We start from the raw sequence: 25154 nt of genomic DNA, 5'->3' as shown, positions 1-25154 counted from the left end.
CAGTCTCTTGATCGTATTGGATCATATTGAATCAATTAAAATGAAACTAATTGTAATTTTTCAGTTGCTTTTAATAGAATTCAATTTTTAGTCAATTGCACTCAATTTTTAAATGAAATATATATAAAGTTCTAAAAACCAAATGAAAATCATCCAGGGTGTACCTCAACCTTGTGCCCTGTGCTGCCTGGTATAGACCCCAGGTTCCCTGTGACCTGGTCCTGGATACGTAGTTGGAAGATGGATGGATGAATCCCTTAAGCTGAATAATATAGTCACTGTTGAGCCATTTTACACGGTTCTCTTGTGAAACCAGGTTTGGATGGTTCATACCCAATACTCCCTCACCAGAGGGATGGTCTGCTTCAGTTGCTTAACTGTAAATTCTTACAGCAGCAGTCCAGGAAACTCCTTGCAAAAAAAGTGCAGGCAACCACCAGCCTGAAGCGGAATGAGAACAAGAGTACAAAAGTGGTATGTAGTATTTTATGGACGGTCCATCGCTTTTGAAGAGCAGCCAGTGGAAAATATGAGTGGTTTGGGAGCATAAGCAGTTCAGCTATCTGTATTGTTCGGCTTAAAGTTACGGTTGGTCAGTCAGCGAACTTCATGGCTGTTCTTGAAGGGAAATATTTTTGGATTGACCTAGGGCAACTTTTTTGAACATTTATGCTACTATAGGGCATTGGACTGGAACATTATTCCCATGCTCGGAGATCACAATAAGCAATAGATAATGGTTAAATGAATAAAAGTTTGAAGACTATAAACAAAAGTCAAGAACTTGCAGCAGCTGTAACAGACTTGCAGTGAGGAGCTATCAGTTGGTTTTAATTGCAAGGTCAGCATTTCAATTTCAATACATTTGCAGGTTAACGCAGGGGCTGTACATGCGTGGGTTTAGTACATGCCCCTGATATGGACGATGATCCCGTCATTCCCAGAAATACATTGGTTAAGGCCAAATCATGTGACCAAGTGGTCATGAGGGACATCCTGGCTACCAGAGACATAACTTAGGAATGATGGGTAAAACATCTATGACCCTTTAAAAACACATAGTTTAATGATAGCTATTTTTAAAAGAATAAAAAGTGTTAGTCTTGCTTTCTGAATACCTCTTTGAGTGCCACAATTAAATATATATATTTTTTGCAGATTGGCCTAAAAAAACCCATATTTTAAATTTATGCACTAATTATCAGTGCATGAGTATACTTTACCACCCCTGAAAATAAAGGGGAGTTGTCCTTTAATGTCACCTGTACCCCAGCTGCGGCAGGCAAAGTACGAACTGCAGTTTGCCAAATCGCACTAGAAGAAAAAGCAAGACTACCCGCTGAGCTGCTTGCTAAATCGGGTTACCGACCAGCGACACCCGCAACCCTGGCGAACACCTGTTCAGCTAAATCATTGTGCACCAGGGAAAAGAAAAGGGAGCCAGATTGGAACTGCGGCCGGCAGGAGTGCCTTAGTGTGATCCAAATTCGGAAATAAAATGAAAAGCTCTCAAGGAAAAGGACACGGATACCTCTCTGTTGCCGATCTGGAAAATGTTTTGAATACTTGCAAACTACAACTGACCCAAATAGATGAAGTCTGGCCACATCTTTATATTGGAAATGTGTAAGTATATATTTTTGTTTCTATAAATAATAATATCAAGATCAAATACATCACTTTATAATAAACACTTATATTTCATACACCTCATTGTCATTTAAAATGAAAATTATTAGTCATTTTAATAATTAAAAGACATTCGCACAGATCCAAATAGAAAATCCAAAGTTTATGGTTCAGTCTAATGTTATATTCTTCATTTTTCCATTTTTTTTGACAGTGCAATTGTTGGAGACAAACACTTATTGGTTATACATGTGCTAGTATTAAAAATATTAGATTATATAATGCATTTTTGTATATGTGGTTATATGATGTAGGATTAATTTCAACATGTTTACGTATATTTTATATGAAAGAAAAAATAACCATAACATAAGTGTCTTACAGTATAGGCAGTACAGACATACTGTTTTTAGGCTTAAACTTGTGCTTTTCATTGTCTTGTCAGGACAATAGCACAGAACAGAACTGCCCTGCAGAAATTAGGCATCACTCACATTTTAAATGCTGCCCATTCAAAAAAGGGAAGCATAGGTGACCAGAAATATTATGGCGGCAACTTTGTGTACTGTGGCATCCCGGCGGATGACTCCTCTTACTTCGACCTGAACATTTACTTCAGACCAGCAGCTGACTTCATTCACAAGGCGTTAAAGGAAAAGGACGGTATGTTTGTTTACCTGACCGAAAGGAAAATGAAGCTACTGAAGATTGAATGACACAGTAGCTGTATTTCTAATCGCTTCTGCCAGAGGCATCATTATTGTATTATTATTATTGCATTGCTTTCCAAACAGTCCTACTATTTAGAGGAAATATACATTTCTTATTTGTTGCTCTCTGTGACGTAAGTTAGGTTTCTTAGGATCTGTTGTGTACCTACATCAACGCAGCTTAGATTTCTCACCTTGCAAGTCTGAAGTTTATAATTACGCTCCATAAAGATCCTTACATATGTTTCTCCTTGTAAAAAAAGGGACATATCATGTTGTGTAGTTGTCATTGTGATTCTGACAATCTGAGATTTAAAATGTAGGCAATGCAGAGAGGGATGCTATTTTAGGGCACCTAAAGGAAATACCGGATGCACGGCGAAAGATGGGAATACGTCATGTGTTTTCTTACTATATGATGGAGGTTCTATACTTATCCCCTTTTAACTTTGCCTTCTCTCAGGGAAAGTGCTGGTGCACTGCATCATGGGAATGAGTCGATCTTCCACCTTGGTGCTAGCATACCTAATGCTATATCATCACCTCAGTCTCCATAGCGCGATTCGGAAAGTCATCAAGAAAAGGGCCATCTATCCCAACAGGAATTTCCTAGCGCTGCTTTTAGATCTTGATCTTCAGCTGAAAAGAAAAAAGAGAATATGTGTCATTTTATAATGAGGAGCACGGCAGTCTGCTCCCATTAAGACGCTGCAGAACATTCTGGAGACATAAACTCATCTATGCCGACTACAGGATATAATACAGGTGAATATAATAGTCCGTGAAATGCACTTAAAATAATGACTTTAAACGAAATAGGTGTGAAATTTCACCTTGCATTTATGTTATAAAAATGAATAGTTCTTTGTGTGGTTAGGGCACTGTTTCCTGCTACAAAATATCTGTTCTTTTTCAGTCTTTGAAACAATTTGTGCAAATGTAAATAACGCACATGGTGTACTCAGTATCGCACAAATCCTGTAGATTCTTAGATTATCACAGATGTTGTTTAATTAAGGTAGATATCCCTTTCCAATTTAAGGTGGTTTGATCCACCTAGTTCTTTCAGGAAGCTTTTAATAGAAGCCCTATCATAACACACCTAGAGAAGGGTTTCCCAACCCAGTCCTGGAAGACCCCCAGACAGTCCACATTTTTGCTTCCCCTGAGCTGCCACCAATCAAAAACTCAAAATACCTGGCATGACTGTGCAGGGAGTTTGGAAAGAACAAAAATATGGATTATCTGGAGGTCCCCGGGGACTGGTTTTGGAAACACTGCTCTATATGATGATCTCAAAAACTGCTGTGAATATTATAAAAATGATGGTTGTTACCTCAAACTAGTGAAAAAGAGAATGGCATCAATAGACCACGTGGTTAGAGTCTCTCTAACTCCTGTAAGACTTGTGTATTAGAGTTTACATCAGTGGTGCCCAACCCTGCTCCTGGAGAGCTACAGTACCACCCTGCATAGCTTAGTTACAGCCCTAATCTAACACGCCTGATACAGATAATCAGGCCCTTCACTTATATCTCAGTATGAGAACCAGCTTAACTTAACTTCAACATAGCTGACTCTAATACTGAGGTGATACTGAAGGGCCTGATTATGAGTATCAGGTGCGTTAAATGAGGGCTGTACCTAAGCTCTGCATAATGGTAGCTCTCCCGGAGCAGGATTGGGCAGCCCTGGTTTACATCATTTGCGATTGCTCCATTTCAGATGTGAATCTTGAACCTTCGTGCAGATCTAAATCTACCTCTGTAACAATTTATGAATACCTCAGTTTGCTCAATAGAAAACTGAAGCACAGTTATCCCAAGTTTTCCCATTTGCACTGGGCCGAAATTACTCCAGGATGTCAGTGTTCAATAAAAAGTATTTACAGGCGACACAATCGTAAATTCTGTAAATAGTACTTGGCCCTTAAGTAGGCCTGATTCTCATTTCTGCTTATGCTACACCCTGATTGCTCATGTAATCATTTTCATACCAGGACACTGGACCAAACTCCTAAATAAGCAACATTGCAGGTCTGAATCCAAATGACCATACTGCCCTATGTCTATCATTCACGTTTCTTTTCCAAATCGGAAACTAGAGTTTGAACTATGCCTGTTTCTTAGATATGCTGCTGCCAAGGTTGTGCCACAATCGACTATTTATGGAATAAATTTTTCACAAAATCCTTCATTGTCACTTCATTATTGCTGAAATGAGTTATAAATGTGGATGAAAAAATATTATTTCACACGTACCAATGACTTGATACAATGTATTTAGCACAGTTTCTTTGTCCCTATGACACACAACAGAGTAGGAGGTTTGACACGGATAGACGGGTGGATTTCTTTGTTAACTGACCCTTTGAAAAAGAGGAATCATTGTGCGTGATACTCATCATGGGACACATACACACATTACTTGGAATTTCGAGACATTAGTTCACATGAATCGCAAGTCTGTGGACTGCAGGAGGAAGGAGACAGAGGGAGAAGAGAAACTCCACACACAGGAGCATGAAGATGTAGCTTTCCTGGAAATGGCAGGTCCATCACAGGGTACAATTTCACACACTATGAGAAATTTAGATCCATCAATTACCACAATTGCATGCTTTTGGGCAGGAGTGTCGCTAGGGATGTTGGGCCCTACTAAAGCATATCGTACTGGACCCCCAACCCAGACCAATCCAATTATGTTCCAAATTTTGAGGGCCCCTCTTATTCAGGGGCTCCTGGAATCGTATCGACTTTCCCCCTCTTTACGGTGCCCTTGCTTTCGGGAGGAAAATCACACGGACACAGATTAAAAAAAAACTGCAAATTCACACAAGCAAAGAGCCAGAGCCAAAATGAGATCTCCCAGTTTTTGTTATCAAGGCAAAAGTGGGGCCTCTAATGTGACACGTTTCTGTATCGAAGGACTTACTTTCACGGCAACAGAATCACGTTAACGTATCACCGAAACTCTGCTGTGTGACGTATCATTTTTTTTTCCCCATGCTGGTAGGTCAGTTGACATCCAGAGAATGCCAGAGATGCTGCCAGAGCAATTTGGAGTTCACGTTCATATATTAAAATAGAAAACCCTGAGAAGCAAATTGCAGCATGTTCCCCGCTGGCGTGCGGCGGAGAAAACAAAGCATTCAGCGTGACGTACGGCTTCTCCGTCTACTCAATAATATCTTGACCAGCAGGATACAAAGGCAAGTTCTTCTGTGTGTCCGTGTAAGATAGCTGTCCGTAAATTAGAATGTGCCTTATTGGTAAATGCTGGAGCTTTGCCTATGCAAACCTTACAGAATCGCGTTGTTTTGTCTGTCATTGAAACAGATTAAGTCAAAATGACTATTAACAGCATCAAAAAGACGGGTATCTAAAATTTTAAATGCCTCTGTTTATGCAAGATAATGGCACTTCAATAATAATGCAGAGGCATTTATTTTTGTCCAGCAAATGTATGTTGTATGATTCGTAATACCTTACATTTTACCTTAAACTTACATTAACTTGCTAATGTTGCAGGTTATAGGATTCATATTTTGTCTTTGAACCTCGTAAACATTCGGCCTTCCTGTATGTATCACCCAGTGTGATTTAATAGTGAATGCAACTCCAACATGGGAAAACTAAATATGCACATAACCTAGGCGTGACCACAAAATAACCAAACCTGGTCAGTAAGAACAATTATTATGAAATGATACTTTCAAATGGCTCAAAATCAGAGCTGGGAGAGCTTAATTCTCTATCGTAATCTTTAGGATTCCAGTCAGTTAATTCCTCAATAAGGTCCTTATCCTCATAGTGAGAGGGATTCGCGATTTACCGGATCTGTGATTATTAACTCTAGTAGCAGGGGCTAGTAAATCTCTTTTCCACCATAAGTCGATTCACACATGGACATTTTAATGGTGTTGTGAGTACAACAGGAAAACCGGGAGAAACGGATTGTGTAGGACGAGGTGTACATTCTAAGCTGCCGGTTTTTAGTGGCAGAGACTTCCAGGTGAGTCCCCGTGCTAGAGCAAACCCTGGGAATAGTAACCCTGAAACTACACACCAAAAACAGCAGCACGCACGCCATATCATCAGAAGGTCTCGCCTCCACGATTCAGGGAGTTTCCATGCAGTGAGGGGGGAGATCCTCCAGTTGGCACAGAGAACCGCTGCTCCGAGAGCACACAGGGTATTAATGTGCCACAGAGTAAGTCCCTCGGGGAGCCTGACAGATACTGAGATGGATAAGGCTATCAAGCAGATGCTGGAGCGCTCCACTCTAAGCTGCACCAAATTTAGAAAAGGTCGCTAAGCCACAAAACAGATTTTGTTTCCAATGCTCGTCCCCGCGGACGTGCACAAAAGCCCTCCACCAGCTGAGCAGCGCGCCCGGCTCAAAAAGTGCCCGCAGTATGAAGATCAGAGTAATGAGCAGGCAAGGACACTCGCGGTTATCCTGCACGCCCCCAATAAATAAACGAATAATGAACAGACGGGCACAAAACCAATGGCTGTAATAAGGAGGACATCATTTTGTTTAGTGCCACTTAGTAGGTAACCTAGCGCAAACACGTAATCGCCCGACCATCCACTTTTAAGGATTACCGGGAGCTGGAAGGTGTCTTTCTAATACTGCCGTGGGCTTTCATGTTAGGGAATGCTGTCACTGTAAGCATGTGCAAATCCACCAATTTCTGATAAGGAAAAAAAAATTCGTTTTTACTATTTAAACCATATCAAGAATAACGTGGGAAAAACAATGTAATGTAATGATGCATATGTAATGAAGTATGGGATGCCCTATATTTATCTTTTACCACTTCATGGAGATATGATGTTTAACTATTAAAGTGTTTAAGCTCCCCAAAAAGTGTCAGAACCACGGAAAAATGGCAGCAGAAAATTGAGGTGTAACTGAGAGCGCAATTTCTATATATATATATATATATATATATATATATATATATATATATATATTTTAACAGAAGCTGTCTTCCACGTTTCCGACATGCCAAGGGGGAACAAGAACGATGCCGTTCGCGAGGGGGAAGACGGCAGGTACGAGACGCCCTCAGCCTATGAGCTGCAACGGCTGATGTGGAAACACAGCGGGACCAGCGCACACCTGAACGAGGTCAGGCCCAGGATATACATTGGAGACATGTAAGGGGCGCAAGGTTCCAGGCGCTGCTTCTCTACCGTGGTCGCACGATGCATATGCGTTATGCACGAGGTCACATCGTTCACAACTATTATTTCTGCACCAAAGGCGCAAAAAATATATTATGCATGTCGCTCTCCAATGAATTAGAGTCGGGAAAAAAAGTTCTCCGTGACCTTATCTCAGCGATAACCCCTCGATGCTCGATTGTCAGGTGGGCAGCCAAAGACAAACAGACTCTCCAGTCTCATCACATCACTCATGTGCTGAATGCGGCTGACGGGAAGTTCAACGTCTGCACGGGGGCAAGTTTTTACCGAGACACGGGTATCGCCTACTTCGGCGTGGAGGCTTTCGACATGCCTTCCTTCGATATGAGCCCCTTTTTCTACTCCGCAGCTAAATTCATGAAGGATGCCATGAGCAATCCGACAGGTGAGAATGCTGTCTTATTTATCCACAACCTATTTCACTTCTCATCCAGGTGTCTTCATCCCTTATTTACTAGCATCCTTTATTTATTATTAATACTGTGTCTATGGGGAGGACAGTAACTGTTACACAGGTGAACAGATCATACAATATAGGGGTAGAAGTAATTGTTGCCTATGTGACCATAGAAATCTTACCAAGACGAGTTTAACATATTCTGTGTGTCTTCATACCACCCAGAATAATATTCTCTGTAGTCAGTATAATGTTTATGAACGATTATGTTTTTAGACTAAGCAGCTCTAATTACACAGAGTTTGTCTGGTGTAAAACCCGTATATCGTAAAATTAAATATCCCTTCAAATAGAAGCATTTCTTTGGTTGGATGTTTTGGCGCTTTCTGTGATTACAAATCTTTGTCCAAATAAGGGCATTTTATCATCCCCCGATCGCCAATTGGGCCGCATAATGACGGTTAGCTTATATTCTCTTGGTCATTTGTGCTGAGATTTATTCACGCGCAAGTATAAACACATAAACAAAATGGTGGCAAAATTCAACCACCGAGCGATGGAAGTCTTACCACACTCGAATATTTACTCCCAGATTGGGGCAGAATTATAAGCATTTTCAAATTATAAAGAAATTTGAGAAATGGGGAAATGTCATCCTCATTTACAATACACACACACACAAACACACAGAGATGTGTAAACTAATTCTATTATATTTCTTTGGGTAATTAATGTAGTGTACTGAATTACACAGAATGGATTTTTCTGTAGAAATTGTTCTGAAATTGGAATGTAATGAAGTGAGTCATGTAATGAAGCCAATTTACAAATTAAAATGGTGAAGTCACTCTTGAGCCGAGCTCAGCCACAAACTCATAATGGTTGCTGTTCATACTTGAGTCTGCAGGGGGCAAAATGCTTCCACTGCAGGCTGCATCGAAAATGGTTGGGCCACACTGTCGTACTTAGGGTTGCAGTCACTTTCTCCATGATGCTTAAAATAGCAGTTTTAGCTGGAGTGTCAGTCAGAACAGTAACACAGACAGTTTCTTCAAACTTTGGTTCTGGTATGTTAACCGCGGAGCTGGCAGTGTTGAATACCGCTTTCACTTATTAGGAGGATTCGCACAGTATGGCTTTGTATGTGGACGGCTGTTTTTATTTACCTGCAGCCAGGGTCTTTGTCCACTGTGCCATGGGCCTGAGTCGCTCTTCCACACTGGTGCTGGCGTACCTGATGATTCATGAGCACATGACCTTGGCGGAGGCCATCACAGCCGTCAGCGAACACAGAAACATCTGCCCCAATTCCGGCTTCCTGGAGCAGCTTCGCAAGCTCGACCAGCAGTTACACTGCCTGGGGAAATGAACTCTCTCTGAGAAATGATTAAGCGCTCGCCAGTTAAAGGCTAATTTGTTGTCCCGGACAGTACGAAATGCATTATAAATAAATCTGAAATAAAGGGATCCCAACTCAGGAATACGAAAAGGCGTTCATCCCCCCATCTTTGAATGGCTAAGAATGGGTGGTTGCTAGCTAATTTATTTTGTGCCTTGTCAGTAGTTTCGTAGATTCTGGGTTAATTGCCGAAAAGGGAAATGAAAATAGCTGCAGTTTCCTTTTCCTCAGCTATCACCTTACTCACACACTGGCTGTCATTTCATTTTAACCCACTGGACAAATAAAGAACGAAATGCTTTCCAGTTGTCCCGGTTTGTGAGGCAATTAGGGCGTTAACCTCTGTGCTGAATGACATAGATACATAATGATGGCTCGATTTTTTTACAAAGGTGAGGTGCTTAGCTAGATATTGTTCAAAGATATCTTCTGTTTTGGTTGATCTCTTTTAACAAGCTAGTTGTCAACTCATAACTTTATTCATTCTGGCACATCAAGATTGTTAAATGTATTTCATCCCGATAATGTTATGTAACCGGAAATTAAATGAGAAGCGCTCTCCGGCAAGCTCAAACCTGTCGTGGGTGGTTTCGGTGTTTTTTTTTTTTTCGGTCAGTTTTCTTTTGTTGCTTTGTTCTGTTAGTAGTACGCCCTGGAGGAGAAAGCCTTTTTGTAAAGACTTGTAGCTGTCAGTTATTTCTAAAGGCTGAAATTGCAACAATGATGCACTTGGCCTCCCTGAGCCATTAGCTTCTCCTGTCGTAGAAAGACGATGCTCGGGTCTCACTGTGCTAATGGTGTTTTTTTTGCCATGACAGCTTTTGTTTTCCTTTCTTGGTTTCTTGAAGTGTAAACCCGCATTTACATCAGTCCATAAAACATCTTTTCATTAACTGGTCTTTGGGTCTGTTTTTGTGTAGGGGGGTCTTATACATCTTGCAGCTTCATTGAAAATGATGCCTTACTGACATGCACAGTCTGTTTCAGTTAACCACTGGATTGATCAGTGTAGCTGACATTGTTCTGGAATAATCACTATAGGTTTTTACATTGCAGCCAAGTTTCTCGCATACAAAGTCCGGCTTGGAAACAGGAATGTCCTGGGTCAGCGTGTCCTGACTGGGACCAGGGACTGGCAACCTACTGACTTCATAAAATTAACTGTAATTAACAATGACCTCAGTGTTTCACACAAGGTCTGCTGAGGGAGCACGCTTGACTTTTTCGAATAAAGTAGCACAGTATAATCCAGCAGCGCGTCCACTCAAATACTCCATTCTTCCATTTTATTAGTGTCCTACACTATCGACAAAATGCACCTTGGAGATACGCATCGGCTTGCTCCGAGAGAGAAACGCTTTCGGGAGCTGGAAGGTTTTACAGACCTCTTCAGCATTAAAAAAGGAAACAGCCTCCAAAAATAACCCTGGAACTTGCAGCAGACACCTCCCAGGGCTGGAAAATGAAGCAGGCACACGGCGGGGGGAAGAAAGAAGACTGTGTCAGCCATAAGTAAGTTTACAAGGCCATCTGAAAACAAACACGCTCATTCATTTGCATTACAAACATGACGGACCAGGTTCAATAACATACACAGGCCATCTCATTCACATATGATGAGTCTTTGCCATTTTCAGAGCATTGGTAAATTTAGATCAATGAGTTGTGTTTATTTAAAAAAAAAATTAAGGGGTTCCCCGTCTATTACAAATAACGATACGTTTGTCATGTAAACAATGTCTTGGCTTATTACCGTTTGCTTAATCTGTTTGTCTAACAATGGCCACCAAATGGTTAATTACTATTCAGGTATTATGAACAATCAATGGATGATTAAGTCATGCAGCTTAATTGTAGCACTGTATTGACTTTTGGAGGCATAAATAAAAAGTTACATCACAAGTCAGCTTTGTGGAAACAAAGCGTGCATAGCAGATGCTCAGAATTAAGTGTTGAGAATTAATAGTGTCTAACATAAAATATTATACGGTTTCTGCTTGGATAATCATCTCTTTCATCCACATTAGAATAATTTTGAGCAAATTTGGGGAGATGGTTCTTCTGTCTTATTGTAACATTGTTGCTGAAAGCCAGTGCTCAAGGTTAATTTGTTATTAGCTTTGGAAGCTTTTTGTAAAATGACTTGTAAAAGTGCACATGCAGCTCAAATGGTAACAAAAGTATCACACGAAATACATTGCTCAGCAACTGCAACTAATATTAAAATAATAATGCAAACCGATATCGACATATGATGCAAGGGCACTCCTACAGAAGTAAGATCTCCATGCATACATACGTGGAATGAGGTCTTGTTAGTATTGTGAAATGCCTGTAAAGCCTTTCGCAGAATGGATCTGAAGGAATCACGTTCAAATCAGGAGGGGAACAAGTATGAAACGCCGCCTATTCCGGACCTTCTGCACCTCCTGCTGAAAGGCAGACACCCTACAGGACCAGTCAATGAGGTCTGGCCTGGTGTGTACATAGGCAACGCGTAAGTAGCGCTTACCACAAGTCACAAATAACGCTTCCATAGAAAAAAATATAAACACATTATATATCACCAGTTCCAGCTGGACACACGGTTGTTACACAACCTGATGGAGAGCCAGTCTGGCAAAAGAGTCGATCTACTTTTTCAGGAGAATGGCAGATCATTGGGAACAGAAATGTGTTACTGGTATGAAGTTGGCAGTACATGTGTTAAAGGATTTGATGAGGTAGGGAAACAAACACATTGAGTGAACATTATAAAGAAAAAAACCTCTCTCTCTCTCTCTCACACACACACACACACACACAATACAAACAACAAAACCTGTTACTATGTGTATTCAACGTGAAAGCGTTTGCTGCAAAAATCCATCCACCCATCCTCAACCCACCAACCCCTCTATCATCCATCCATCCATCCATCCATCGCTTTTCCTGGTCAGAAATGAAACATTTTTAATACCTCTTGATGTAGATCCACAGCTCGTGATAAAGAGCTACTATTACACCTGGGAATCACCCACATTGTGAATGCCGCCAGTGGCCCAGAACACATCGATACTGGCCCCACCTTCTACTCAGACTTGGCCGTGACTTATTATGGTGTGGAGGCTGCAGATCACCGGGACTTTGACCTTACCCCTTTCTTCTATCCAACTGCGAGATTCATGCGGGAGGCACTTTCCCAAAAAGGCAAGTCCATCACCCGAAGTAGCAGTTCATTTATTCATTAACGAAACAGAGATTGTCAATTGTGTGCCACCACTTCTCACGAAAAACCTTTAGTGACTGCTTCATGACCCCTGCGACTGCCACATTCTCATTTCACCATAATCCTTTGATCTTGTTTAAATCTAATCGTTTGTGTACATCAGGGCTATCTGGTATATTGTTTCAGAATTGTCATTGCAATATGCGCAATAATCACATCGCATTCTTCAGCACTTCTTTGTGTTTATTGACAACTCGCGGCAGCACCACCGATTTATTTCACGCACTGTATTGATATATTAAGTCAGCAATCATATTTGGTTATATTTTATTTCGGGTAATTTCCTCTCATTTTTCATTTTATAAATATCGCAGTATTACTTGTGAATATTTCACATATCGCGATATTGTTCAGCTCTAGTATACATCGAGGTTCAGTGGCATCTTCAGGGGCCAATGTACATCTCTTTCAGGGAGAGTGTTCGTCCACTGCGCACGGGGAATCAGTCGATCCGCCGCACTGGTGCTGGCCTTCCTCATGATCTCCGAGAAGCTCACTCTGGCAGAGGCCATCAAGGCAGTCCGGCAGCACAGGAACATCCTTCCTAATGCAGGCTTTCTGAGCCAGCTGCACCATTTGGACCAGAAGTTAGCTCCAATGAAGTCACAGCAGGACTCCTAGAAAGTGTATCTTCAAGTGCAGTGCAAAATGCCTGCATGCGTATGCATGAATGCCCAGATTTGTGCCTCAGTGTTCTGGCATACAGTGCAGATCCCTGTGACCGTAACTGGATTTGCAGTTCTAAAAAACATACATCAATTATAATGGAAATTTCCGGAATATACCCGACTATCAACTTAGCTAAAATGCGTACACAGTGGCACGAATGAACAGTCATGAAAACTGCATGTAAAACTCCGTACATACCCATAGTAACACGGGGCCGGAGGAAAGGATTCACAGAAAGAGAGGTAACAAGATTGGAAGTGACAGCAATATTTTAAAGGGGATTTAAAGGTGAAGAGGGTTCTGGAGAAGCTAAGCTGGGCACACCGCTACCTGAATGCTAGCGAGTACATCATCCGCGGCCCAGAGGGGAGCACTGACTACCGCCGGTCTCCAAAGTCAGCAGACCGCGGGGAACAATTGGGTGTGCGCTGGGGAAAGAAGCATAAATCCAATTCCTAGTATGTATAAAGGTGTGTGGTGAGATCAGCCCTTGTTTACACACAGTTGGGGGACAAGGGTTGCTTTTGAAAACAATAAATACCGGCCATCCTTTTGAGCTGTCGTGTCTCTGCCGTAAAACGATCGGATTTAGTTTGGCCCGGAACACTTTACACTTTCTGTTTTCTTAAACGACACACTACACACGAAAACATGAAAAACTACAACTGTGAGCTTTAACCATCAATGTCTATGGTGCGGAAGATTTATTACACTGTGAATTGCTATTTCTTCGGGAGCTTTCGTACACAAATTTAATTTGTATCATTTGAATTATAGCCCTTTACTAGACTAAGATTATACAAGATAAATGAGTCGATTCAGAAAAACAAGCTGTTGAGAATGCTCGGGTAAATAGGTCCTGTCAAAATGCGTTAGAGGTTTAATGATTTCACCGTCAGTATGAATGATGGCTGGGTCTGGACAGAAGACTCTAAATACAAGAGAATAATGGTTTAGAACTCCTGTGGCTGACATAATGCATATGTTCTTTTCATAAGCTGGGCTCTAAAATACAATTATCATCACAGTTGCAGGACTCGCATTATTGAGATTACATGCAGTTCAGCACCAGCAACACCATTTTGATTAGACATCAAGCCTGGGCCCCTTGAGATGTTCTACTCATAATAAATAGCAGTAAATGGCAGCTGCCACTGGGAGATCCCACAGACAGGCAACTTGCGAAAGGAATAATTGACTAAGTGTAAATAAGGTTGTACCGCCTCTCTGGAGACATTATGCTCGTTCCAAGACATTATCAGGGTTACTACAGTCTCCGCCATATAAATATCACAAAAAAAAACTGAAAAAAACTGATGCAAGTGATGCACCAGAAAGAAAACTGAAGCGATAAATCAATATAGCAGTTAGTTATGGGCAACAATGCTTCAGAAACTGGGCTAAATAATTAATGCTAAATTATATGTTGCAAACAATGCCTTGTTGTAATGGCTAAGGAATGTCACTGGCGGTTTCAAACAGCGGACAGCTTTTATAAGATGCTGGGGCCTCGGGGAAAGCTCTTTAACTGGAGCAGAGGGGAAATCCAGCAGTGTAAAGTCACACAACTAAACTAGGAAAAGTTGCCTTGACCAAATGCAGACTAGATGATTATGAAAGCAGCACCTAATGAAGCACTGTGCTTAGTTCTCAGGTGCGCAAGACAGGGTGTTAAGGATAAACATGGGAATCTCTTATAAAATGACAGTGTGTATTCACTGCACTCACCACTCCTGTCCTTGTTGCACTGCTGCAGAAGATGCATTACTCCTCAGACAACCACTCAGCAAGCAGAAGCCTAGAAAACATCACTCCAGAGTGGGATCAGCACTTCGTGAGCATAATAGGCCTATGCTAGTGTGCGTGGCACCTCTAACATCTCATTGCTGCTCTAGGGCATTCAAGTTCTTTGACACTCTAGTAAGACCTCAAGTTGCGAGGACTATATTCATACCTGACTCCTTAAGGCTAGATGAGCTCGTCAGTATTCCAATAATCCAATTAAAAGCCCCACAATAAATGCTTTAGTTGTACGACTCTGAAACCTATCTGACTTTATCCTTCTAATCCTGCACCTCTTAAAAGAACTCAGAGAACCTTGCACTAGGGATCCCCCCCCTCCGTATTATGGTGCGTTCAAAGGGAATATCTTGAATTAAGCTGCAGGTCCAAGCGCCTAGCTGATGGGTTAGCATGGGCGTCCCTCAGGATAGCAGAACACAGAGGACGGACCTCAGCCCACTGCCGGCATTAGTGTCTAACTGCTGCAGCCTGCTTGTTTATGAGAGGAGAGCCAAGCATACGTGGAGGGTGTAGAGCAGAGGGTGGGAGACTCTGCCATGCAAGGCAGGCAATGCCTCCCTAAGGTCAAAGCTTGCGGATCAGCTTCCTAAAAATACCCGACAGAATCCGACGCCAGTTGCAGAAGCCATACTGCCCGGTCCTGCCCCCCTGCAGATGACGGGGTGCAGGCTGGGAAATATGCTACTCATCTTTCACAACACATTCGACAATAGGAATGCTGGTGGCAACAGCCTTAACGATTTGCGACACTCTCGGACGATGACCTTAAGTGGTGAGGCTGACGTATGTCATCGAGAGAAAAGGAAATCGCGGGGAGCGCTGGTAAGTTGTTGGCTTTCTGGAGAAATGTGTGATTACATAGTTTAATGCTAAAGATTTTACAACGTAGACAATTTCTTTTACTTCAACACCGAGACAGCAAAATAACAAATCGATAGCAAAGGCTTTGCACATTATTAAACTTCTACTTTAACAGCTAAGTATGGATACAGCATCAATATAGTAACATCTTTCTCACACAGTCCATAATCTTCAAAACTGGAAGACTTAACAACCAACAATTGTGCACATACGCAACATTACTCATATTTCAAAGCAAATTAAGTTTAGTTCCAAAAAAATCCACAAGACATATTGAGGTGATTTCATCTCAAATTTAAACAGCAAATCTGTGTTACCCCTCTAGGGAACAGATCATCAAAGCCATTGGACACGTGTGAAAGCCAGTTACTCGGGAGAAAATGGCTTCTTATTGCTCAAAGAGATCCCAGAAGATCATTTATGAAAAGGTGCCGATTGATTCAGCGGATGGATGTCTTACGCCGAGGGAATATGAACTTGAGAAGATCCTCTGTCGTGGCCCCACTGCAGCATATGCTCACGTCAATGAGGTCTGGCCTAATGTCTACATTGGCGATGAGTAAGTGAGCCAACCTCTAAAAAAAAAACTATATTATGTAAAATACAAGGCACAACATAGCAGCATCAAAAATTATATTGAGGGAAAAAAATTCAGTTCTTAAGCACCTATCAAAACATTCAGTACTTAATACAGAAATAATTTAACATCGTACAAATTTTACTTACTGGATGCTAAGTAAATAATTATATATAGGTTTTGGAAAGGAAAGATCACCCCCTTAGGTTCTATGGTTTTACGTAATAAGACATATCTGACCTTCATCTAGTGTTCACCAAGCGCCAGTGGTACATAAACCTAACCTTGTGTGACAACACAAGAAATTACCCCGTTATTATTTATTCATTGCCTGAGAGAAGTCAAGACACTCACCACAGCATCTCAACGGGGTTGAAGCTTGCACTTGGACATTCCAACATCCACATTCTTCCAGTTGTTCATGCAGTGGTTTTGAGTCTCGGTGCTCTTTCGCAGTCCAGTTCTTCAGCGAACCAACCCTCTCAAGAATTCACTGATACAGGGAAAAATTCACGGTAGACTCCTTGAGAGTGAAGTGTTCAATTCTCGCAGCCACAGAGCACATCCCAGTCATCACCTCTCTGCCACTAGGCTCGTTTGAGGTTCTTGTGATGACAGTGTTTGATTTTTTATTTTTTTTTTTTTTTATATATGCGACATTTCACATTACATCCAGAGGATTCTGCTCTGGTCTTGCCTGTCCAGAGGACACTGTCCCGGAACACTTGTGGTATATCCTAGTATTATTTTGAAAACCGAAGCTGTAGAGAGACAAGGCTTCCCTCCTGATTGCCCCTCCCTGAAAGCCATTCATCTTGAGCATTTCCTTATGGGAGAATTCTTAAGTCAAACGTTTGCCATGTTGACAGAGGGCTGTAGATCCCGGGATGGAACCTCGTGGTTCGTGCAGCCTATTAGAGCATAGCGTGTGGCGTGATCTTTGGGTAAATTTGGTGGGATGCCCACTCCAGGGTAGACTGGCAACAGTTCTGAACTTTCACCTTCTGTAAATTACCTTGCCCACTGTGGAAAGACATCCTTCCTATTGCTTGGAAACGGCTTCATAAAAACCCCATGCAAATGAATAAGCAGCATCAACGATTTCCTTCAGAAGGGTGATTACTAGATTAAATATTTCATAAAGGGTCCTTTGTATAAGCAATGTGCATGAAAATTCCCATTTTATTTAAATCAACGATGAGCCTATTTAGACATTTTTAGTTTTTGTGCGCGTGTGCGAGTATACGTGTACGCTGGGGGTGGGGGTCAATGTTAACTGGTAGAAATTTGTTGAGCAGAGAGATTGCACGCAACCGCTACATCCTTAAGAAGATGGGAATGACACACATCCTGAATGCAGCAGAAGGGACAAGGAACAGCGTGGACACTGGCCCTGACTACTACAGCGACATGAACGTCGACTACTATGGAGTTGAAGCGGAGGACATTCCGACTTTTGACCTAAGCCAGTTCTTCTATCCCGCTGCCCAGTTTATTGACTACGCACTGAGCGGACCTGAGAGTAGGTCATAAGCCTGTCTAGTTATCTACACTTACGTGGAGTACTATGACGAAATTAGTAATACGTACGCAGACAAAATGCATAAAATATATGCCAAGATAAAAAGTGTGCCATTTAGATATAATCTAGCATGGTAAGTTAAAGAAACGTTTATTTCGTATAAGGTTTTTTTTTAAAAAAATGAAAAAAAGCCACTGTAGTCTGTAGTTCCCAAATGAAGTAACACTTTTGTTCCAATTGTACTTAAATAATGTGGTAGAAAAGGACTAATTAAGTAAACACGCCAGAGCAAGTTTGAAGCCATTAAAACAGCACCTGGTCGTTTCTTTCAGACAAGCTTCTGGTTCACTGCGTCATGGGAAGGAGCCGGTCGGCCACGCTTTTCCTGGCCTACCTAATGATTCAGAAGAACATGACCCTGGTGGACGCCATCGAGCATGTGAAGCAGCGTCGGCGCATCCTACCCAACTGGGGCTTCTTAAAACAGCTACGGCAGCTGGACGTGCAGCTCCGAGGGCAGTTGGAGAGATCAGATGGTGACACGGGTCACGACACAGAGACGGCGAAGGACGAGCATGACACACAAGGATCAAAATAAAAGCCTCTATGTATTTCCATTGAAAGAGCATACAACGACTTCAGTTCCAGAAATTAACAACTAGTAGAGGGAAAAATATTACAGAGTCATTCTAATGATACCTGTACATTTGGCTTTATTTTACTTTTCAAAAGACATTCAGCTTATTCGATAATCTTTGCCTCGGGGCATAAACTTAAAAAGAAAAAATCTCCATTTTTAAAAATAATTTAAAAAACTGCAGGATAACAATGTACACAGCTATCTTAATGCTTTTGTACCATCAAGTGACATAATAGGCTTCATTTGCCATTAACTGAACTCAGGATCTTTACATGACACAAAAATCGCCTTAAGGTTATCGATGACCATTTTATTAATAAAAAGTCAAATATGTTCAAGATGGTCACCATAAGTGCACGTGGAACCGCTAAAAGACCCAAGATTCAGCAGAGTGACAGGGGAGAGCTAATTTCACTTAAGACAAAAAGGACAATTGGATCAAGCAAGTGTGGGTCGGGTAGGATAAAATTACAACAGCACAGCAAGACCAGAATAAAGATCTATACACGTGCTTGATGACAAGCATCTCCATTTAAACCCAGAAGATCCATGCCCATGACTTGAGGCACATGGTCAACGGTGCTAAAGCTTACAAAACCTCAGTGACAAGTGATACGTTTCTGTGCCTCAAAAGCTACTTCCTTATAGACCGATAGCATATATACATTCCACAATCTCAATTAATTAACGAGAAGTCTGCACATCCAACTGTCACGAGCTTTTCAATGAGCTAACAAATAACAGAAGCCTACACATGGTTCATCATAATTTATTTTATGCTAAAATGTACAGCATTTTAAGGGACTAATAACTCATAAATACGAGACTTGTTCTGTACTATTTTGTACACATAAGCAGGTTTCCCCCTCCCATTCCTACCAGCCACTCTGTACAGGTACAAAGGGTAAAAAAAAAAAAAAAAAAGGAATATTATTAACAGACACGAGTACAATTTGCTTTTTACATGCGATTCATTAGCTTAGTTTGTTCTATTCACAGGCTACTGCTCTACGCTTTCGTAAAATATAAATCCGACATCTTATAAAGATAGAAAACAAATCTACAGATGGAATGAAAATGTAAAGTTAAAGGCATTTCCATAAAATACAACTTTGGACTAAATTTATTTTATCTTCATCATCAGCGTTACTTTTTAAAATTCTGCCACATTTCGGTTCGCATACTTTGAAATGTTTTAGAACTTCTCGGGTACAAATATGAGATATGCTTCATTATTTAGACAGAAATCAGTCTGCATTATAAAACAGAAAGCTGCCTCCTTTAAGGAAATTTGTTACAAAAAGTTCAGAATTATACACATTTAGCAATAAAACCTTTCAAACTTAACCAAAAACAAAACTAAGTTTACAATTTGTACAGTATTAGAATTAACAAAAATATAGTATAATCTTTCTCCCATAACAGGGAAATCTAATGAAGGCCATACATTTTTAAAATGGCTTGCTATTAAAGCACAACACTTGTACAGTACTACTTAATGCACTGTCACTAACAAAGACGTTGTAGCATGCTAAGTGTCACTTTACAAAAAATAAAACAATGTACAATAATTTAAACGTACAAAGGCATAAATTATGGTACAAACTAAATTTCAGTACTGTTGGACAGGTAGACTGAAAGGCTCTAATACACGTTTACTATCTGTAGCAGGCACATTAAATAGCTTCATCACCCAAGCTGCCACAAAACCGCGGAGCTGGTATAGAAGCCTTCTCTTGCTGAAGCTCATCATCAAATACATTTGAGAGCGGACGACACTAAATCAAATCTGTTAATGTAAGGCTTCCCAAAAAACAGGAAAAAAATAAGCTTAGAGAATGTGTCAAAAACTTTTTTTTTTTTTTTTGCATTCTTACCAAGTGCTGGTTTTTCCACAGAGTAACCAAAAAGAACTACATACAAGGGGGAAGGGAAATATTTTAATATTTTGTGTGTGTAATATATATATATATATATATATATATATATATATATATATATATATATATATATATATATATATATATATATATATATATATATATATATATATATATATATATATATATATATATAAAAACTAAATAAAAATGGGCTTTGAAGATCAAGAACAACTGAAGACTAGCGTCTCATAAAAGGTCCGTTTAAAGATTGTTTGGACATGCTGGCGTTCATGTATCCATGGTGACTGGCTGGGGTGTACATCATGTTGGCATGGGGCGGAGCCTGCATGGGCTGTTGGGGGTATGGCTGTGTTCCCATCATGCCCATCTGCATAGAGTATTGCGGGGACTGGTTCATGTAGGTGTGGTTGCCAGGGTAGCTGCTGTTCATCATGGGCTGAGTCACCCGGTACCCATTCATGGCATTGAGAGGGGCCATATTCATGTTCATGGAATTCACGTTGTACGCTGGTGCAGGCATAAGATTTACACCCATGTTCATTCGAGACATCGCCAGCGTCCGACCAGGGGTCTGCATAGGGACGCCCTGTGGGGTCCGGCCGTACATCTGCTGTTGGTGATGCGACAAGGGTACAGACTTGGACCGGATCGAAATGTGGTTCTTGGCGGCCATCTGAGTCTGAAGCCTCTGTGATGGGGGTATTCCCATGTTTGACGCCGCCATGTTGCGCTGTAGCATCATCGGCGGGGGCGTGAGGTTTGGGGGAGGGGTCATGGTGGCCTGCGTCTGGGGTCCCCCAGGGACCGCGTGTGGGGATTGTGGCAATGACACAAGGCCGGAGTTGCTGAGCTGCGAAGACAGGGGGACGGTGTTTGCATAGGATGTGATGGGGTGCGAGGACGAATGGCTGAAAGGCAGAGGGTGGTCCATCAGCGTGTTGGTCAACTGCTGGAGCTTGGCCAGGCTGAATGTGGCAGAAGACTGGGGGTAATGCCCCCCGGCGTAGTCACTCTGGCTCATCCGCTCGTAGAGGCCGAGGTTTGGGTTGCCGGACTCTGGGATGTCGCTGAGCTGCATGGGTGAAGTGAAGGTGGTAGGCATGCCACATTGAGAGAGCTGCTGCTGCTGGTGATGCTGGTTTCCACTGGGGGGCCTCTCTACGACACAGCCCTGGGGGGACTTAACCCCACAGCTCTGTGGAGAGCTCATGCTGTTCTGTTGAATCATGCTGCAGCTCCCATTGACGCTGGCCATCTGCTGCGTCACAGCGCAGCTGCTCTGGGACAGGCCACTGGAGGAGATGTTGCTGTAGGAACAGCTACTCTGCGAGGAGTTCGTCCCACATATGCTGCCCCCGAGCGTGGAGTCGTAGCTGCTTGGGTTCTCATAGTTTTCTGTTGTGCTCTCGATGCTTCCCAGGTCGCTGAACCCGCTGTCGACGACCTGCTGTGAATGGTCCGAAACAGAGGGGACATCCATCATAGGGCTCGTCTCCATGTTTTGCAGAGATGGCATGGAGATGGCACCCTGGTCGGGGCTGATCTGTGCGTAGCTGCTCTCCAAGACGGAAACGGCGGGGCTGCTGACGGAGCGAACAGATTGACTGGGGTGAGAGTGGACCGAGGACATGGGGCTGCTGTGATTTGACTGCTGACAGTCGTCCAGGGGCGCCATCTGGGGGCTTTGGTCTATATGAGTGTATCGCTGCAGGCTCCGGCAAGCCTCCTGCGTTTCAGCACAGTCCTGGAAATGGCTGTCCTGCTCAGCTTCTTGGGTAAGCGACTGGACTGCCTGCACCGTCTCTGAATCGATCTCGTGGCAGGAAGCATGAGCACCCTTTCTTACCAGCAATCCCAGGGATTCGCTCTCCTTTTGGTGTAGTTCACGATTGTGCTCTTCATCAGACTCCGAATCCACAGGATGCTCAGAGTCAGCCGTGACCTCCTGAATGTCCTTGCTAGCAGTGGGAGGGAGCTCTCCGTCACAGCTCGGAGCTGGGTCCTCCTGACATGGTTCCTGGCTGTTTAGATCGTTTGGATCTAAAAAAGGTCCTTTGTATTCTTCTTGCTCTTTTAAAGTGTCCTGCACTTTCCTGTCCTTTTCGATATCAGTGGAATCTGCATGGCCATCATCTTCATCATCGGCGTCATGATCTTCGACATGCACCAGCTGCTCCTCTTCCTCGTCATCTTCATCAATCTCATCCATTCGCGTGTTGTGCTCCTGCTCGTCAACCGTGCGCTTGCCTTCGTCCTGATCGTCTACTGCATTGTCAGCATCCTCTTGGCTTTCGTCGTGGCTAAAAGAATCTTCAGGAGAACCCAGTTTGTCAAAAAACTGGTCCTGTTTCTTGGGTGTTGAAACCTCAGGAGCTTGGGGGTCTGAGAGAAGAGTATCCATCTCTGCATCCAGAGGCTCCAAATCTTTTCCAGGTTCGACATCCTCCTCTGTGATTGCAGGAGCCTTCTCTGGACTCTCCTTCGGTTCTTCAATTGGGATCTGATGGTCGGCCTCCATGGGCGTTTCGGGTGGAGTGTAGAGATTCAGTTTAAAGCCCATTTTTTGCTCCCTCTTGAGCCTCCATTTCGGGGGCCCTCGCTTAACCCCTTTGGGCCACCCTTTCTTGCGCTTGGCAGGCCGAGGATTGTCTTCCTTCATCGAAACTACATGGAAATGGGAAGGTGGGGGGGGGGGGGATTGAAGTGAGGTGAATCAAAGCTCAGATTTAATTCAGTATCTACAAGGAGTGAAAATGTCTATCTTGAAAAAAATCAAGATCTAAATCTACACATCTGTGACTGAAAGGTCTTATAGCCTCAAAATCAAAGGGAGTCTGAAAAGGATCAACTGCTATGATAGACAATAGCGATGCAACTTAATCAGGAGTGAGACATTTAAAACCTATATTCTTTAAAATGGGGGAGAAAAATAAAGGATGGCTTCACAGACATGAGAGGCTACGCTACCTTTAAGGTGCCCTTCCTCCACAGCCTCTTTTTGGCATTTGTGATTGTCTTTCTCCATGTCCTTCATAGCTCTCTGCCTGTTCCAGTGGCGAGCCATCGATTTCCTGACCAACTTGGACTCTTCCTCCTCTTCGTCATCATCCTCTTCCTCCTCCTCCTCCTCGGTCTCTCCATTTCTACCAGTGCGCTCCAGAAGAGGCATGGGCCGCTCATCTTCGGAGTTCTCAAAGGGCTCATTGAGCACCTCCGTGGTCTCGGAGATGGTCTCTGTCGTCACGCTGCTGTTGATCCTTTTCCTCTTCCTACCTCTCTTGCGTCTGAGGATGGGCCTCTGAGCAGAGAGAGAGACAAAGTGTTCATGTCCTGACACAATGAAAGGCCCATTGGAACAATTTAGAGGAAAAATAGAGCAAAAACCCCAGAATCAATGACATACTACTCTGCTCACAAACTACTAGAATCTGAGATTGCTCTAGAATTTTTATGTATGCATTTTGCTCCAGACTAATCATGCCAGCAGGAGAAGTCAACATTTTCACCGTTCTGGAGCCAAGTCACAACCTTTAAATACTGCCATTAAAATTATGGAAGGTTTTAAAAAAAAAAAAAAAAAAAAACTTTCAATTGTTCATTGCACAAAAAAAAAGCTACAGTTCCACACTGCCTTTGAAGTCATTCACCACAGAAACATTGAGCAGAAGATAGAAAGGCCTGTGGTCTTAATTGTGTTCTCCTGTGCTCTGATGCAGAATTTTGTCAGGTTTTTCCATTATGCCAGATAATTCCCCCAAACATTGTATTAACACAAATGCTTGCATTTTATCTCAATATGGTACAGATACCTGCAGGTGTCATATTTTACTGTAGTAATATTTAGAATCACAAGAGGGCAGTACTACATGTGTTTGTTACATAATGTTAGCAACTGGAATCAAGAGGGATGACCTGTCACGTCTGTCATATATAGAAGATCACAGATGGTTGTGACAGGAACAAAGGATAGACCTTTTGTGCCTTAACTAGCAAACCAAAAATTTATGAGTAATATAAATGTGCTAAATGCAACAACGGCAACGCTAAAATCAGACTGTGTGCAGATTAGAAACAAACTACCAACCCAAAAACAACAAAATAACTGATAATCAACAGACAATCATTCTGCCACACATGACATTTTGACCACCACTCACGCACCAGACACAGGATCTCTCCCCTTACCTTCCTTTTGGCTCCAAGCATAGCCTGAGCTTTGGTGAGGATGGGTGGGGAGAGGTCGGAATCCCTATCCTCCTCGCTGTAATCATCGCTGTCCCGCTCGGTCCCTGCTGCTACACTGAATGCATGGTCCGGCAACTTCCAGGGTGGGTTTTTGCTGAGCACCTTTGAGGACGGCTGTCTGCTCGAGTGACTTAACGAGCAAGGCTCTCGATCCTCTTTCTCCCAGCAGCTGGCCTGCTCCAAACGCTCGGCCTACATAAAAACACAAAAGGGGAGAATAAAATTTAAGAGGTTCTGCCAGACACTAAAGGAAGGTTACTGACATTGACTGTGTACCAAGTCCCATAAAAATGGCATTAATTACAATCGATAAT

General features: G+C 42.3%; 5 protein-coding genes across 8 annotated transcripts in view; 4 read left to right on the top strand and 1 right to left on the bottom strand.

Moving 5' to 3' along the window:
- Positions 1 to 11: 11 nt before the first annotated feature.
- LOC125715890 (dual specificity protein phosphatase 26-like) lies at positions 12 to 4530 on the top strand. The gene is made up of 3 exons (XM_048987932.1): positions 12 to 1626; positions 2075 to 2292; positions 2803 to 4530. The coding sequence occupies exons 1-3, from the start codon at positions 1499 to 1501 to the stop codon at positions 3012 to 3014; spliced, it is 558 nt and encodes a 185-aa protein (XP_048843889.1). The 5' UTR covers positions 12 to 1498; the 3' UTR covers positions 3015 to 4530.
- Positions 4531 to 5382: 852 nt separating this feature from the next.
- Positions 5383 to 10244, top strand: LOC125715886 (dual specificity phosphatase 29-like). Of its 2 annotated transcripts, none has more exons than XM_048987925.1 (4): positions 5383 to 5550; positions 7361 to 7507; positions 7720 to 7940; positions 9125 to 10244. In XM_048987925.1, the coding sequence occupies exons 1-4, from the start codon at positions 5453 to 5455 to the stop codon at positions 9319 to 9321; spliced, it is 663 nt and encodes a 220-aa protein (XP_048843882.1). In that variant the 5' UTR covers positions 5383 to 5452; the 3' UTR covers positions 9322 to 10244. The 2 variants fall into 2 exon arrangements, with proteins under 2 accessions (XP_048843882.1, XP_048843883.1); XM_048987926.1 differs by having other exon boundaries at positions 5423 to 5550; positions 7330 to 7507.
- A 396-nt stretch (positions 10245 to 10640) lies between these two features.
- Positions 10641 to 13844, top strand: LOC125715889 (dual specificity protein phosphatase 13-like). Of its 3 annotated transcripts, none has more exons than XM_048987930.1 (4): positions 10641 to 10863; positions 11692 to 11743; positions 12323 to 12540; positions 13032 to 13844. In XM_048987930.1, the coding sequence occupies exons 2-4, from the start codon at positions 11703 to 11705 to the stop codon at positions 13238 to 13240; spliced, it is 468 nt and encodes a 155-aa protein (XP_048843887.1). In that variant the 5' UTR covers positions 10641 to 10863; positions 11692 to 11702; the 3' UTR covers positions 13241 to 13844. The 3 variants fall into 3 exon arrangements, with proteins under 3 accessions (XP_048843887.1, XP_048843886.1, XP_048843885.1); XM_048987928.1 differs by having other exon boundaries at positions 10646 to 10863; positions 11692 to 11848; XM_048987929.1 differs by lacking the exon at positions 11692 to 11743.
- Positions 13845 to 15652: 1808 nt separating this feature from the next.
- LOC125715885 (dual specificity phosphatase 29-like) lies at positions 15653 to 18674 on the top strand. Its single transcript, XM_048987924.1, has 4 exons — positions 15653 to 15913; positions 16278 to 16511; positions 17828 to 18051; positions 18384 to 18674. Exons 2-4 carry the CDS (start codon positions 16333 to 16335, stop codon positions 18647 to 18649), a joined length of 669 nt encoding a protein of 222 aa, XP_048843881.1. The 5' UTR covers positions 15653 to 15913; positions 16278 to 16332; the 3' UTR covers positions 18650 to 18674.
- Positions 18641 to 25154, bottom strand: part of LOC125715881 (histone acetyltransferase KAT6B-like) — a 27936-nt gene continuing 21422 nt past the window's right edge. The window contains 3 exon segments of the mRNA XM_048987917.1: positions 18641 to 23259; positions 23563 to 23893; positions 24781 to 25032. Of these exon segments, the coding sequence (XP_048843874.1) occupies positions 20813 to 23259; positions 23563 to 23893; positions 24781 to 25032 (3030 nt within the window). The 3' untranslated portion in view covers positions 18641 to 20812.

The sequence above is a fragment of the Brienomyrus brachyistius genome, chromosome 20 (genome assembly GCF_023856365.1).
Source record: "Brienomyrus brachyistius isolate T26 chromosome 20, BBRACH_0.4, whole genome shotgun sequence".
Classification (NCBI taxonomy): domain Eukaryota; kingdom Metazoa; phylum Chordata; class Actinopteri; order Osteoglossiformes; family Mormyridae; genus Brienomyrus; species Brienomyrus brachyistius.
This window is presented reverse-complemented; position numbering and strand designations above follow the sequence as displayed.